Source organism: Dipodomys ordii, unplaced genomic scaffold (assembly GCF_000151885.1).
Source record: "Dipodomys ordii isolate 6190 unplaced genomic scaffold, Dord_2.0 Scaffold13, whole genome shotgun sequence".
Taxonomy (NCBI): domain Eukaryota; kingdom Metazoa; phylum Chordata; class Mammalia; order Rodentia; family Heteromyidae; genus Dipodomys; species Dipodomys ordii.
The window spans coordinates 10,460,511-10,476,087 of NW_012267229.1; the positions used below are offsets into that span (position 1 = coordinate 10,460,511).

The 15,577-nt window shown below is 38.3% G+C and overlaps 1 protein-coding gene across 2 annotated transcripts in view; it reads right to left on the minus strand.

Annotated features, from left to right (window-relative positions):
- Nucleotides 1-15,577, minus strand: part of Atrn (attractin) — a 95,130-nt gene that overhangs the window by 36,718 nt on the left and 42,835 nt on the right. For both annotated transcript variants that reach the window (XM_013011039.1, XM_013011040.1), the window contains exons 7-13: nt 11,822-11,912; nt 10,365-10,608; nt 9,131-9,314; nt 7,090-7,244; nt 5,705-5,789; nt 2,424-2,644; nt 455-576 (exon numbers count right to left, since the gene is read on the minus strand). In XM_013011039.1, coding sequence (XP_012866493.1) covers nt 455-576; nt 2,424-2,644; nt 5,705-5,789; nt 7,090-7,244; nt 9,131-9,314; nt 10,365-10,608; nt 11,822-11,912 — 1,102 coding nt within the window. The remainder of the gene's footprint in view (nt 1-454; nt 577-2,423; nt 2,645-5,704; nt 5,790-7,089; nt 7,245-9,130; nt 9,315-10,364; nt 10,609-11,821; nt 11,913-15,577) is intronic.

Sequence of the window (15,577 nt, forward strand, 5' to 3'; positions counted from 1 at the left end):
CTGTGGCTCAAGTGGTAGAGTGCTAGCCTTGAGCTGAAGAGCTGAGGGACAGAGTCCAGACCCAGAGTTCAGCCCCCACAACTGGACCCCCCCCAAAAAAAAAAACTCTGAGGCTCGAGACATGACTCAAATAATAAAACACTAGCCAAGCAAGCCAAACAAGTACAAGTTCAGGCCCAAGTACTAGCAAAAAGAAAAATCTCTGGACTCCAATGGTCCCAGTCCTGTAATCTTAGCTATTCAGAGGCTGAGACCCAAATGATTGAGGTTCACTAGCCTAGAGAGAAAAGTCTGGGAGAAATGCCACACCCCAGTATTCGTACTCACATGCATATACATGCGCATGTGCGCACAAAACATCTGGACAATTACTTATGCCCTACATTCAACCTACATCTATGCCCAATTAGGATTATTTTTTAGCCTGTGAAGCCCTTGAGTAACGGCCCCTGACCTGGCCTTCTGTGCAGCTGTGGTTCATAGGGACACAATGGTCATTGCACCAGTGGCAGTCATTGGTGTTGGCTGTGCAGCTGTAACAATCCGTGTGCTGGTCACATCTGTCATGCTCAAAAGCTATAAAGAGAAGAAAAACGCATCAGTTTTGACAGTTTTGGTTAAGCACAAGCTTAGATAGATTAATAAAAAAAAATAACACCTCATAATATGGTTGAGAAGTGGAGAGTGAAACTGGAAGGAAAATATATTCAGGCAAAAATAGCAGGACTTAAAAAGTTTTGAAAAGTTGGCAAAAACTGAAAAGCAAAGGTAGGTCAACAACTATGATGCACAATTGATGTACAAAGTAGGTCTTGGAATACTTTTCTTCCAAGGGTGGGGGAATCTCAAGTTGTAATAGAATAAACAACAGGAGCTGTTGACTCCTTCCTAGTCACAAACGCAAGTCAAATTTAGGCACAGACAGAGGCAGTGCCATGGAAGGAACTATATACTACTAGTGGAATCAATACTAAAGGAAGCACTAGACAAACTGCATTTTGTGCACAAACGTATATTCAAGAGTGTGAATTTCAGAACTTCTGGGGTACTGCAGACCTGCTACACTCTGCAGAAAAGAGAAACTGTAACCCTCTTGTGATTTGTTAAATCATCTCAGGGGTATGGTACATAGTGGAACCCACAAATTGGGTCCACCCAATTTGGTTCTTACTGAGGATTTACATTCCAAACCAGCTTAAATTAGGGCATGCCAGCAAAGTAAAAGCTACCATACCACAGTTCACCATAACTTTCAACACCAAGCCTACTAATTACAAAATCTAGTCAATGTTTTTAAATTAACTGAAGTCTAAGTCTATAAATATTTTGCATATACCATCTTCTTACTTTTAAGACTTTCTTGCACACAACTTCACTATGTTGATCTGTGTTCATAGCAAAAGGGCAAGAAGCTTAACAAGCAGGATGAAGAGACTAGCTTGGAGGTTCTAGAAGCATAGATCACTGCTTATCATCAGTAACTATCTGTCTTATTATCATTGATATATCCAACTAGCACAATTAGAAAATACTTTGTAAGTACAGCAGCTCTATCCACCAGAACTTCTGGGTTCTGCTCCAGATCTTATCCTTAATTTTAGACCTCCAGGAACCAGTATGGTAACCACAAGTACCATGTAGTTTACAGTAAAATTAAAACAAAATACAAGTTTCTATTCCTCAGTAACAGCCATATTTTAACTTATCTGATAGTCCCATGGCTACCATCCTGGAACAGTACATCTATATAACATTTCTATCATCAAAAAAGGGCCATTGCCAGGTGCTGGTGGCTCATGCTTATAATCCTGGCTACTCAGGAGGCTGAGATCTAAGAATCATGGCTCAAAGCCATCTGAGCAGGAAAATCCATGAGACTCTATCTCCAATTAACCAGAAAACTTGAGCTATGGCTCAAGTGGGAGTGTGTTAGCCTTAACAAAAAAACAAACAAACATAAATAACTGCTCAGGGACAGCACCCAAGCTCTGAGTTTAAGCTCCCAGGAGTGGCACAAAACAAGTGCCACAGCCAGGCCTGATGCCATATACCTATTATAGCCCTAGCAATCAGGAGAATTAAGGTTGTGAAGCTAATCTGGGCTACACAGCAAGAATTTGTCTTAAAAAAAATTCCACAGGTTAATACTGCCTCAGACTAAGGCAGATAGTTCTGAAGTTGATATATAAAACCTTATACAATGCCTGCAGTTTTGTCTCCAATCACTAACAGTTTCCAGGAAGCATATGGCATTCTCATCCATACTAAAGATGTTTATAAACCAATTTTCAAACACTTAATAAGGATGTACTAGCAACTAATAATTGTGGATAATGAGGTGAACATAACAAGTGCTCAAATGCTAGATTCTTTCATAATTAAATAAATTAAAATCTCAAATTCTAAGTAGAGAAAAAACATACTTCTTTTGGAAAAACATTCTGATTTTAACTTTTGTGCTTGTTCTTCAGTTGTGAACTCCCAGGAGATACACTGAGCTGACCCTGTGTCCCACACACACCGGACACCAGGTCCTGCTGCTATGCAAGCAGCCTCACTCTGGTGCGCTTCACACTGCTCTGAGGTGAATATTAAGATGTCACTGAGGAGAAGACTGTTGAAACCACCAAACACATACATGGTGCTAAGAGGAAAAAAGAGAGAGGGAATTTACTGAGAATTTATATAACAAATACATGATATACTTTTGCAGTCAATCTTCAGACAAATTTTACACATCAGAAGTCTGCAAAGAAATTATTTTTCAAGGTCTCAAAATCATTCTTATTCTACTTCTCAAATTCAATCTTTCATCCTGATTTGTGGTCATCTGTATTTACATAAGACTTCAAGAATACTTAGAAGATAGCAGAGAAGCCCTAGCTATCTTTTCTTACTTAGAGAAATATGAGTTACTGAAGACACAAAAAGTAAAAGCCAGGGCAGATTGTATAAATTTACAGAACTTTAAATATATTCCACAAATTACAAACAGATCCACCAGCAAATAGTAGAATACTTTATTGACTGAAGTTTTTGAGAAAAACCACTGGCTAGTTTCTGGCTGAACACTATGCTACAATGATCTAGGGGCAACCCACAGGAAGTCAGGCTTAAAGTTAGAAACAAGAATAAACAATTACCCCATGACCAACAACAACAACAAAAAGAATAAACAATTAAGTAGAGAAATCAACAGCGGAGAACCTAAGTAAATTACAATCCCAGTGGTGCTGGTAAGGCAATCAGAATCCAGACTTATTACAATATATTAATTACTTTCAGTACTAAAGTTTGAACTCAGGCTCATGAATTTGTTAGGGAGTGTTCTACTAAGTAGTGTTTTGCAATTTTTGCTGGGTCAGCCTCACACTCTCCAACCTGTGCCTCCCACATAGTTTTTATTTCAGGCATGTAGCACCATGCCTAGTCCTTATATTGTTTTAATGTTTTGTTTCTAATAAAATATTGCAAAGTATGCAAAGAAATGAAAAACAACTCAAACAGAGAAAACAAATTCAATAAAACCTCAGGGTCCCATGTATTGAACTGAGGAGAAAAATACTTGCAACTATTATATATTAAGGAAATTTTTTAAAATTTTGTCTAAATATTAAATGAAACACTGATATGAGTGCCTCCACATATACAGAACTAAATATAATCAAAAGTAACTGCAATAATAGCCTGAGGAAAAAAATTACTTTGCTAACCACTCCTGGAAAAATTTTAAAATGTTATTCTCAAAATTCTTAACAAGGCTAACGAAGTTTATAAAAGTGATTATCCTTTGTACCATAGAGTGTTTAGGGCACATGTATGATGCCTCTGTACTTCCTATACACTGTTCACTAGGTTATCTTCAATCCTACCAAACCTATGCCAGATTAGAAGTTGAAGAAAGGATTGGTTGGAGGTTGTGTAAACAAAAGAGTTAATACTATATTTAAGCCGATACCGGTGGCTCACGCCTATAATCCTAGCTACTCAGGAGGCTGAGATCTGAGGATCGTGGTTCAAAGCCAGCCCGGGCAGGAAAGACCGTGAGACTCCTATCTCCAATAAACCACTAGAAAACTGGAACTGGCATTGTAGCTCAAGTAGTAGAGTGCTCGCCTTGAGCTGAAGAGCTGAGGGACAGCGCCCAGGCCCAGAGTTCAAGCCCTACAACCGACAAAAAAAAAAAAACCAACAAAACTATATTTAAATATCTGAAGGAAAAGAAAGGAGCTTCCTTCTCAAGTGAATTTTCCATTTTTGGACAGGTTTAAAGGTGTGTCCTTACTAGGCATTTCTACCAATCTTGCACAGGAGTAAAGGGGATCCCTACATCAACTGGGAGTTTGGAGCAGATGATTTCAAGGTTCTCTTCCAAGTCCCAGATCTTAAACTCTGCAATAGTAACCTACAATAAGGAATTAAGTGATTCAGTCATGTAATGCCTCCATTTTTCCCTAATCAACAGAGGACTAATTAAAACATAAAGATTATGTGGCTTTTTACATATTCAATACTATTGCTAAAAACTGCACATTTCAATAACCAAGAAAATGAACTCTGAATACCAAGTTTCTTTTGATTTCTGGTTGGTAGTAGAGGTTGAACTCATGATCTGGTCATAAGGAAGTGCTTTACCACTTAAGCTACACCCACAACTCTTGTTGCTTTCCTTATCCAGATGATAGGATCTTGAATTTATGCCCAGACCAATATGGACTGTAATCCTCCTATTCTCTCATAGCTGGGATAAAAGAAATGCCCAGTTAATTGGTTAAGATGGTGTCTCATAAACTTTTCAGGGGCTCACCACCAAATGTGATCCTTGTAATTCCTGCCTCCTGACTAGCTAGAATTACAGGTGTGGGCTACCATGCTGGGCCCCAGGTTTCACTTTTAATCCCACTATCTCACATGAAGCAGGCTAGATTCAACTAGCCAATTTGTTGCTTAAAACACATAAGCTCATTCCTCCAGTAGAGTTGTGTTCTCAGCAATTTTGAAATCACCTGCTGGTTCTGGGAGAGTGAAGAAGCCTTCAAGGATGCTTGCCTTTTCCACAGTCTCAGAGCCTTACAACTCTTACCTTCCCTTTCATTACTCTCAAAATCACAGTCCAGTTGGCCTGGCAAGAAACACTTAAAATATGCAGCTACTTGTAAGGCAGAGATAGGAGGACTGTAGTTCAAAATCAGCGTAGGCAAAAAGTCAGTGAAACACTATCTTGGGGTAGGTGGGGTCTGGGGGGGAGGGAAAGAGGGAGAAAAATGAGGGTGGGGTAACAAGTTAGACAAGAAATATACTCACTATCTTACTTATGTAACTGTAACCCCTCTGTATATCACTTTGACACCAAAATTTTAAACACCTAAAATATGTTTAATAATATATTTTTTAAATCCACTATCTCAGAAAATGAGCCAGACATTGTAGTACATGCTCATAATTCCATCTACTCATGGGGCAAAGGCAAGAAGATTTCAGTTTAAGGCCAATCCAAGACAAAAATATAACCTTATCAATAAAGCATTTGAAGTAATTCATATCTACACCAAATATTTTAAGCATAAATCAGGAAATTTAAATCTATGTGGTTCTGTGAAAAACTAATGAGATGAAAAAATCCTTGGAAATAATACAGAAGTCCAATTCTTCTTCATTTTTACTTCATTTCAAACACAAGAAGAGTAAGCATTTTTCTACTTACCTGTTGTGTAAGACTGCTGTATGGCCAAATCTATTAACATCATGGTGGAGATCAGGTCTGGGAAGCACTGACCACCGATCACAGGCTAGGAGCAAGAAAAACGTATTTTAGAGCAGATTGCCATTCATAATCAAAAAGAACTTTGCTAGTCATGCTATTGTCCCTAAGCTAGAAAGCAGCAGTAGCAAAGCAGATGGGCACAGAAGAAATACAGATCACACAGCAATGCAAACCAGTGAATCATCTAGATCCATGAAATCCCCCAATTTCCTATTGCTTTACCTACCCAAATATGATTGAACCCAGAGTCTTACACGTGTTAGACAAGCTCTACCATTTAACTATATCCCAAACTCACTAGAATGTTTCTAATTTTTTAAAAATCTCATATTAGGGGCTGGGAATGTGGCTTAGTGGTAGAGTGCATTCTAACATGCATGAAGCCCTGGATTTGATTCCTCAGTACCACATAAACAGAAGAAACCAGAAGTGGTGCTGTGGCTCAAGTGGTAGAGTGCTAGCCTTGGCCAAAAAAAAAAAAAAGCTCAGGAACAGTGCCCAGGCCCTGAGTTCAAGCCCCAGGATTGGCAAAACAAACAAACAAAACTTCCTATTTACAAAGCTTATTTGAGTAAAACATGCAGGTTCCAAATTTTTCTCCCCTTCTCTACACTGAATTGCCCTAACTTTAGTAGCTGTAATGGAAAAATACAGATGGAAAAATATGAGTTTTGTGGTAAACCTTCAGTTTTACAAGTTTTAGTTCAACTGACTTATACATGTAAAAAGATTAAAATGTTAAGTTTTATACAGTTTTATATGCATTTATCATGGTAAAAAATTTATTTTAAAAAGAATATTCGGGGGCTGGGAAGGTGGCTCAGTGGTAGAGCGCTTGCCTTGCATGCGTGAAGCCCTGGGTTTGATTCCTCAGCACCACATAAGCAAAAAGAAAAAAGCCAGAAGTGGCGCTGTGGCTCAAGTGGTAGAGCGCTAACCTTGAGCTGAAGAACTGAGGGACAGCGCCCAGGCGCAGAGTTCAGGCCCCATGACCGGACCCAAAAAAAAAAAAAAAGAATATTCGATATTTATAGAAAAAAAGCATTTGGTATCTTCTTTTCATGAATGAATAAATCCTGCCCTCTTCTGGTCAAGTATATTATCACACCAAGAAAATGTGATGCCTGTTTTCAATGAAATACAGATAATCTATTTTAATCCACTTTGACACAATATTGATGGTTACAACTACATACCACTAGTATGTAAAGTACATGTGTCAAAGGAGAAACCAGTTAATTTAAGTCAGCCTCAAAAATTAACATTTATATTGCTTATAATTACAAATCATTCCTCTGAAGCCAAAACAGCTTTGGACAACTTACCAATGTCATAAGCCATGAAATCTGAAGAGAAGCATTTCGCTCCGTGGCTCATAGATGTGTCATTGTGTGTGTTTCCTCCAAATACAAGCATGGTTCCACTCACTATTACAGCTGTGTGCAAGTAACGGAAAAATCGGCTGTCCTTAAGAATGGTCCTTTTGCATTTATTTAAAAATAATAAACAGAAGGTTAGTTCTTAAAGGATACTTTTCTATCTGCTAATGCAAGCATAATCACTTTTTAACTTCCAGACTTTTCTTCCTATAAACCACCTACACCCTAAGGCTACATAATTTCAGTTTCTGGTTAAAATGATATAAAATATAGACAAAAGTTTACGTACAATGTTATTTCCAACTGCACAGGCTTAGTATGACCACACAACAAAGTATTACACAGTCACCAATAATGGCAATGTTTTAGCAAACAAAATGTAAAATCATATTCATGGCATCATGTCAAAAAATGTGAGGAAATACCAAAGAAAGGGAGAATGTATTGCTTTATATTAATATCATTATTTCACAACTTAAATTTACATTTGCTAAAATTAATGTAATATTTAAAGTGAGGAGAGCTCTGCAAAATTGGAAAGATAACAACTTGTCTGATGATTTTATGGGATGATGCCAGTAACTTATGCCAAAAAAGACACTGGTTATCAAAGCAAGATTTAAAAAAAAAATAATTCTATCAGCTGAACACTAGTGCCTCATGTCTCTAATCCAAGCTACTCAGGAAGTTGAGCTCTGAGAATTGCAGTTCAAGACATCCAATCCCAGGCAGGAGTCTGTGAGCCTTTTAGCTCCAAATAACTTCCAAAAAAAGCTAGAAGTGTACCTGTAGCTCAACTAGTAGAACACTAACTTTGAGCAAAAAAGCTCAGGGACAGGGGCCGGGAAGGTGGCTCAGTGGTAGAGCGCTTGCCTTGCATGCATGAGGCCCTGGGTTCGATTCCTCAGCACCACATAAGCAAAAAGAAAAAAGCCGGAAAGTGGCACTGTGGCTAAAGTGGTAGAGCGCTAGCCTTGAGCTGAAGAGCTGAGGGACAGTGCCCAGGCCCAGAATTCAGGCTCCACGACTGGAACCTGAAAAAAAAAAAAAAGCTCAGGGACAGCACCCAAGCCCAGGACCAGTACACACACATAAAAAATTAATCTAGGGCTGGGAAGGTGGCTCAGTGGTAGAGCGCTTGCCTTGCATGCCTGAGGCTCTGGGTTCAATTCCTCAGCACCACATAAGCAAAAAGAAAAAAGCTGGAAAGTGGCGCTGTGGCTCAAGTGGTAGAGCGCTAGCCTTGAACTGAAGAGCTGAGGGACAGCGCCCAGGCCCAGAGTTCAGGCCCCACGACCAGACACCCCCCCCCCCGCAAAAAAAATTAATTTAGCTTGATATGAGCATAGCTCAGTGGTACTACATTTGCCTACCATGTGCAAGGCCCAAATTTTGATTCTTACACAACTAAGAAACAAAAGGATATTTTTATAAAAAAAATGTCAGCTATGTACATTATTCCTTAGAATTCTGAAGGAACAAAATTGTACAGTAGTACTTAGTATATGAAAACCGAAAATACAAAATGTCAAGCATCTTTTAATCATCCTTCTATATAAAAATTACCAGAATAATGCAACAATAAAATATACTAGCTGGGCGCCAGTGGCTCATGCCTATAATCCTAGCTACTCAGGAGGCTGAGATCTGAGGATCATGGTTCAAAGCCAGCCTAGGCAGGAAAGTGAGATTCTTATCTCCAATTAACCACCAGAAAACCAAAAGTGGCGCTGTGGCTCAAGTGGTAGAAAGCTCGCTTTGAGCTGGAGCTGAGGGACAGAGCCCAGGCCCAGAGTTCAAGTCCCACAAACAAACAAACAAAAATATATATCTTTTTTTAATCTTATGGCTACTTCTTAACTTCTCTAGTTTCCAATGCTAAATAGAATTATTTGCCAGACCTGAAAACAAAAACAGAACACATTTTCCCACCAATTGCTTATATAGAATTCATAGTATAAAGTAAAAGCTCAAGAAAAGCACATACCACATCCGGGTGTCCACATCGTATCTGTAGAGGTCATCTGCAAGCCGATATTTATTAGCACTAAAAGCCTTGTAGCCACCATGAACATACAGGGCCTTGGTTTTGGGATCATAAACACTGCTATGGCCATAGCCTCCTTGCACAAGGGCACCTTGGGTCTGTAATATATTCCATGTGTTTTTATCTAGAAAGGAAAAAAAACGGTTAAAAGCAAGTTCTCTAATAATTAAACTCTTATATTTAAAAGAAGGCACCTTAGCAGGGCAGCAGGTGCTCACACCTATAAAACTCTACACCATGAGATCTGAAAATCACAGTTTGAAACCAGCCCAAGCAGATAAATCTGAAAGACTCATGGTCAATTAGTCAGCAAAAAGTATGGAGGAATAGGTAGAGTGGTAGAATGCCAACCAGACATAAGTGAAAAAGCCAAGGGAAAGCTTGAGGCCCTGAGTTCAAGCCCCCATACTGGCAGGCAGGCACATTCGTGCACACGCATGCCCACTCATATACACACACAAAAGAAGCCACCTTGTTAAGCATAATAAACACCTGTAATCCCAGCATTAGGAAGGCTGAGACAGGATTCCAAGTTTGAGATCTGCCTACACTACACAGCAAAGTACTGTCTCAAAAAAAAAAAAAAAGAAAGAAAAGAGAAAGAACAACTAATTAAAGACTCTTAAAATTTTTAACAGTCATGATGCTAAATTCTGATCTCAAATATTCTAATGTTCTAACTTGCTAAGTAAGAAAAGAATTTCACTAAACTTAACAGTCAGATTCTCCCCCAAACATTAATTCCCTATCATGTTTAGTGACCAATATACAAGCAATTCTTAGACCTGTTTTCTCAAAATGTTAATTTTGGATGATATTCCTACCACACAGATGTAATGAAAGATTATACACTAAGAGGGAATCAAATTTCATTAAACCAATTTCTAAAGGACTACCCTCCCATTTTTTCAGGTTATGTGTTCTTTTGAACTATTTTTATTTACTTTCTTTTCAAAGCTTCTAGGACCATTTTTGGCTTCTTCCTAATTAAAATAAATACATACTACATAAGGGCAACAATTATCTGAATTTCATTGGGAGTACATTAATGTTAAAACTGCATTTCAAAATAAAATATTGAATCAAGATTAGAATCTTATTAAACTATCCTAATAATAAAGGTAGATGTAAATTTGATGTGCAAAATACATCTACTGGAAAAAAATATACCTACCCAAGTCATATTCTTGCACACTGCTTATATATCCATAGAGTGGGCAGTGGCCAAAGATGACCAGCATGACCACTCGGCCACTTTGGAGGGTAACAATGTGTGCTGAGTGCCCAACCACTGCATACTGCTCCTTTGCCTTAGGGGTCAACAATACCCATGATTCATTATGGATATGAAACACTCTTAACTCATTGGTCACATTTCCGGTTGAGTCAATTTTTCCTCCATACATGTAAATTTTATCCTAGGGGAAAATGTAAACAGGATTTTAGAAACCATTAAAAATTCAAATCTAAGAACAGAGGATGATTTATTTAAACCCCGATATTATTCTTAGCTTAAAAATATTAGTGAAATGCACCTTTCAGTAAATATGAGGTCAAGAATAGAGAAAGGAATAAAATATAATCACATTCTGCGTTTCTAAAACCTTGCCACTTTTCCTGGACTTCCTCACATAAGATCTACTACAGGATAAAATGACCTGAAAAAATAAAGTTGCTCCATCTACAACATACCTACAAAAACAAGAAAATGAACATGATTATTCAGTTATAGTATAATGTGGCTATCCTTGGCTAAACCTGCTAGTGAGCATAAAACCTGTAAATTATGACACTTTTTAATCTGTATTTTTAACCATATGGCATCAAAATCATAATACTCAGTAGTCTGAATCCAATAAAATCTTACATTTAAAAAATTTAGATCCACAAGTGGTAGAGCGCTAGCCTTGAGCTGAATCGCTGAGGGACAGCGCCCAGGCCCAGAGTTCAGGCCCCACGACCGGACCCCCCCCCAAAAAAAAAAAAATTTAGAGCCAGGTGCTGGTGGCTCATGCCTGTAATCCTAGCTACTCTGGAGGCTGAGATCTGAGGATCATGGTTCAAAGCCAGCCCAGGCAGGAAAGTCTGTGAGACTCTCATCTCCAATTAACCACCAGAAAACCAGAAGTGGCACTGTGGCTCAAGTGATAGAATGCTAGCCTTGAGCTGAAGAGCTGAGGGACAGCACCCAGGCCAGAGTTCAAGCTCCACGACTGACCAAAAAAATATATATATATATACACACACACACACTTTTACTTCAAGGATGGGAATGTGGCTTATTGGCAGTGCTTGTCTAGCATGCATGAAGCCCTGGGTTTGATTCCTCAGTACCACATAAACAGATAAAGCTGTAAGCGGCACTGGCTGAAGAGGTAGAGTGCTAGCCTTGAGCAAAAGATACTTAGGGTCAGTACCCAGGCCCTGAGTTCAAGCCCCAGGACTGGCATCAAAAAAAAAAAAAGTTACTTCAGTTTTCACTTATAACTTAGCCAATCAAATATCCTCATCCCACTAAATAGAAAGTCCCCCCCACACAACTAATAACTAATATTGAATAGCTTTTCCACAGCATAAAGTAATTTAGAAGAGTTGAATTTCTTGCTTAGTACAGAGTAGAGAGATTTTTACCTTATGCAATGCCAAAGAATGACCATATCTAACAACCACATTGTTCACAGAACGGTTCAGTGGAAGCCATTCCCTAGAGGTAAGGTCATACCTACAAAACAAACAGATCATATTTGCACTCATGACAAAACAGAACATCCTACACTCTTTTACTTATGTTATAATACTGTTTAGAAATGCTCATTAAGTCTACCATGTATAAGAAGGTACCTGTCAATCTGGCAAACACACCTGACACCTGGGGCCCTTGGGCCTGCTGGAACTCAGGAAGAAGAGTTAGACTACACAATCCTGGAAAGAAATAAAAGTTTACTGCCAGGACTGGGACTTGAACTCAGTGTGTGGGCACTGTCCCTTATGATTTTTGCTCAAGGCTGTGCTCTAACGCTTGGGTGACAGCTTTACTTTCTCTACTGGAAGTTAATACTTTTTGAAATCCTTACCTATACAAAGTCTAAATCTCTTGAAGCTTACATCATACTAAAGAGACTTAGGTTTAATTTCTTATAACCTTTCTTTCATTTAATTAAGAAAAATTAAAGACCTGTCTTTAGTAAAGTCTTTTTAAAGTACCTGACTTTGGGTTGGGAAGGTGGCTCAGTGGTAGAGCGCTTGCCTTGCATGCCTGAGGCCCTGGGTTCAATTCCTCAGCACCACATAAGCAAAAGGAAAAAAAGCCGGAAGTGGGGCTGTGGCTCAAGTGGTAGAGTGCTAGCCTTGAGCTGAAGAGCTGAGGGACAGTGCTCAGGCCCAGAGTTCAGGCCCCACTACTGCACCCAAAAAAATAAATAAATAAAATTAAAAATAAAAAATAAATAAAGTACCTGACTTTAAAAAAAGGATAATTAAGAAAATTACTAATCTTTCCTTTTAATTATGTAGTTCACATACTTTCAAGAAATGATGCCACTATAGTATTTCAAGTACACAATGATTATATTTAAAGAACTCTGAAATACATAAATGACAAAAAGAAAATAACTTATATTCCTATTTTTATAATTTATGCTAATGAATCATTATATCATTATTATATAATCACAATCAGTATCTTAAAATATTTTCTTTTGAGAAAAGTCATCATGCTACTGCTATTATAAAAATCATACATGTTCACTATGAATACAAGTAATATAAAAAAGAGCTGAACATTTTAAAAATTATTTTATGTTCCATCATCCAGAAATATTATTCACAGTAAGTGCAGCTCCAGATATATTCTATGCATATGTACACAGAATAGATTCAAAAAAGAATATCCCAGGTGATACCTTAATTGTAAATTTTATAGAATAGAAAAAAAGAAACCAAAAAGAAATTAAAATTATTGTTACATCTTAAATAAATGTTTCTTTTCTATAGGAGTTTACTAGACTAATTCAAGTTTAGTTTTTTTTTTGTTGGTTATGGGGCCTGAACTCTGGGCCTAGGCACTGGCTCTTCAGCTCTTCAGCTCAAGGCTAGTGCTCCACCACTTGAGCCACTGCGACACTTCCCTAATCCAAGTTTTTTGTGAAAAATAATAAGATTTGCTGGGTGCTGGCAACTCATGGCTATATAGTTTTAAGATTTAATATAAATTTCTTGAATAAATTTCTATGTTCTGCCTGGTGCCAGTGGCTCATATCTATAATCCTAGCTATTCAGGAGACTGAGATCTGAGGATCACAATTCAAAGCCAGGCCAGGCTGGAAGTCCATGAAACTCTTATCTCTAATTAAAAAAAAAAAAAAAAGCCAGAAATGGAGCTGTGGCTCAAGTGGTAAAGTACTATATAGCCTTGAGCACAACGACTCAGGGATAGCACCCAGACTCTTAAGTTCAAGGCCCAGGACCAAAAGAAAAAAAAAAGAGAACTTCTATTGTTCCATTTGTACTTCCACTAACTTTCTTCTGTTTCTCCCCAACCCCCACCCCATTCTTCTTTGACTAATTCACTGGGATTTTTGTCTTGGCTATGTTTTTTCAGTTTTAAGTTTGTTGGTTTGATTTTTCCTTATATCTCTGATTTTTGGGGTGAGATTTACTACATTTGTTTCAAACATACATAATTATTCATTTTAGCTTTTTTTGGGGGGGCAGTTATGGGACTTGAACTCAGGGCTTGGGCACTGTCCTTGAGCTTTTTTACTCAAAGCTAATGCTCTACCACTTTGAGCCACAGCAACACTTCTAGTTTTCTGATGGCAAATTGAAGCTAAGAGTCTCACAGACTTTCTTGCCCAGGCTGGCTTTGAACAATGATCCTTAGTTCTCAGCCTCCTGAGTAGCTACAGACATAAGCCACCAGCATGGAAGCAGTTTTATAATGGCTATTTAAAAATTCTTGTAAAATTGGGGCTGGGAAGGTGGCTCAGTGGTATAGTGCTTGCCTTGCAAGCCCGAGGCCCTAGGTTCGATTCCTCAGCACCACATAAGCAAAAAGAAAAGCCAGAAGTGGTGCTGTGGCTCAAGTGGTAGAGCACTAGCCTTGAGCTGAAGAGCTGAGGGACAGAGCTCAGGCCCAGAGTTCAGCCCCCACGACTGGACCCCCCAAAAAAAATTCTTGTAAGATAATTCTAACATGTCATGTTAGTGTGTCTTCATTGCCTTTTTTCATTCAAGTTGAGATTTTCCTGGCTCTCGGCATGACAAATTATTTTCTATTAAAATCTGAACACTGTGTATATTATGTCATGAGATTTAGACCTTATTTAAACTTTGTTATAGTAAGTTTCCTCTGATAACCATTCCAGTGGAATGGGGAAGGAGGACTAGTTAGCGTAATTACCATTAGGAGTAATGTCTTCACTGATATTACATTGGTGAAGGAGACCTTTTTATGGCTAGGTGGAGATGAAAATCCAAGGTTCCTCGATGGCCTTCTAATACAACTCAGCACAGGGGAGGGGAGGGGTGATTGGGGCATCTCACTAGATCCTGGCACTTCCAGGCTTTCCACACAGAGCAGGATGGGGCTACATTTCCATCATTTTTAGCTGGAATACAGATTACTATTTAAAGCTTTCAGGCTACAAGTATGGCTCAGATTGGTAGAGCATTCACCTAGGAAGCCCAAACCCTTGAGTTCACCTAGGAAGCACAAACCCTTGAGTTCACCTAGGAAGCACAAACCCTTGAGTTCAAACTTCAATAGTGACCAAAAACAAAGGAAGAGGAAAAGGAAGAGGGAAAAAGAAAGAATGGGTTTTCTTGGGCTTTCTTTTTCCCTCTTTTTTTTCTTTGAGGTAGTGGGCGTCAACGTTAGGACCTCATGAACACTAAGCAGGTACTCTACCACTAAGACACATCCCAGCCCTTTCCTTGGGCTCTTGGCTTTCGTCTGTCAGCATTTCTAAACTGCCCATTTCCTCAACAGCAAGTCTGAAGTACCCAAGGCAAAAAGAAAACCCTCAGAACTCATCGGCAGTTCAGTTTGTACCCTGGAATCACTAGCCAGACTGTAGCCTTTTTTTCTACCTTTCAGCGTTTCTTCGTGTGTTTTAATACACTAAAAAGTTTTCAACTGTGTTTTCAAAAATAAGTAACTTTCATTTCTTTATGATAACTCCTAATATTTAATTTCCAAAGTAGTACTTAATGTTTATTTTTCGTGTCCTATACTTCTGAAATTATTTAAAAATGTTAAAGATTCTTAACTTCTATTCTCTCATCAGAATGTTTCTAATTGATTAGATTTTCTTTCACATTATGTATCACTATATTGTGTTTTAGCTTATTTTGGAATGCTGAAATATTTTTCATCAGTTTAATATT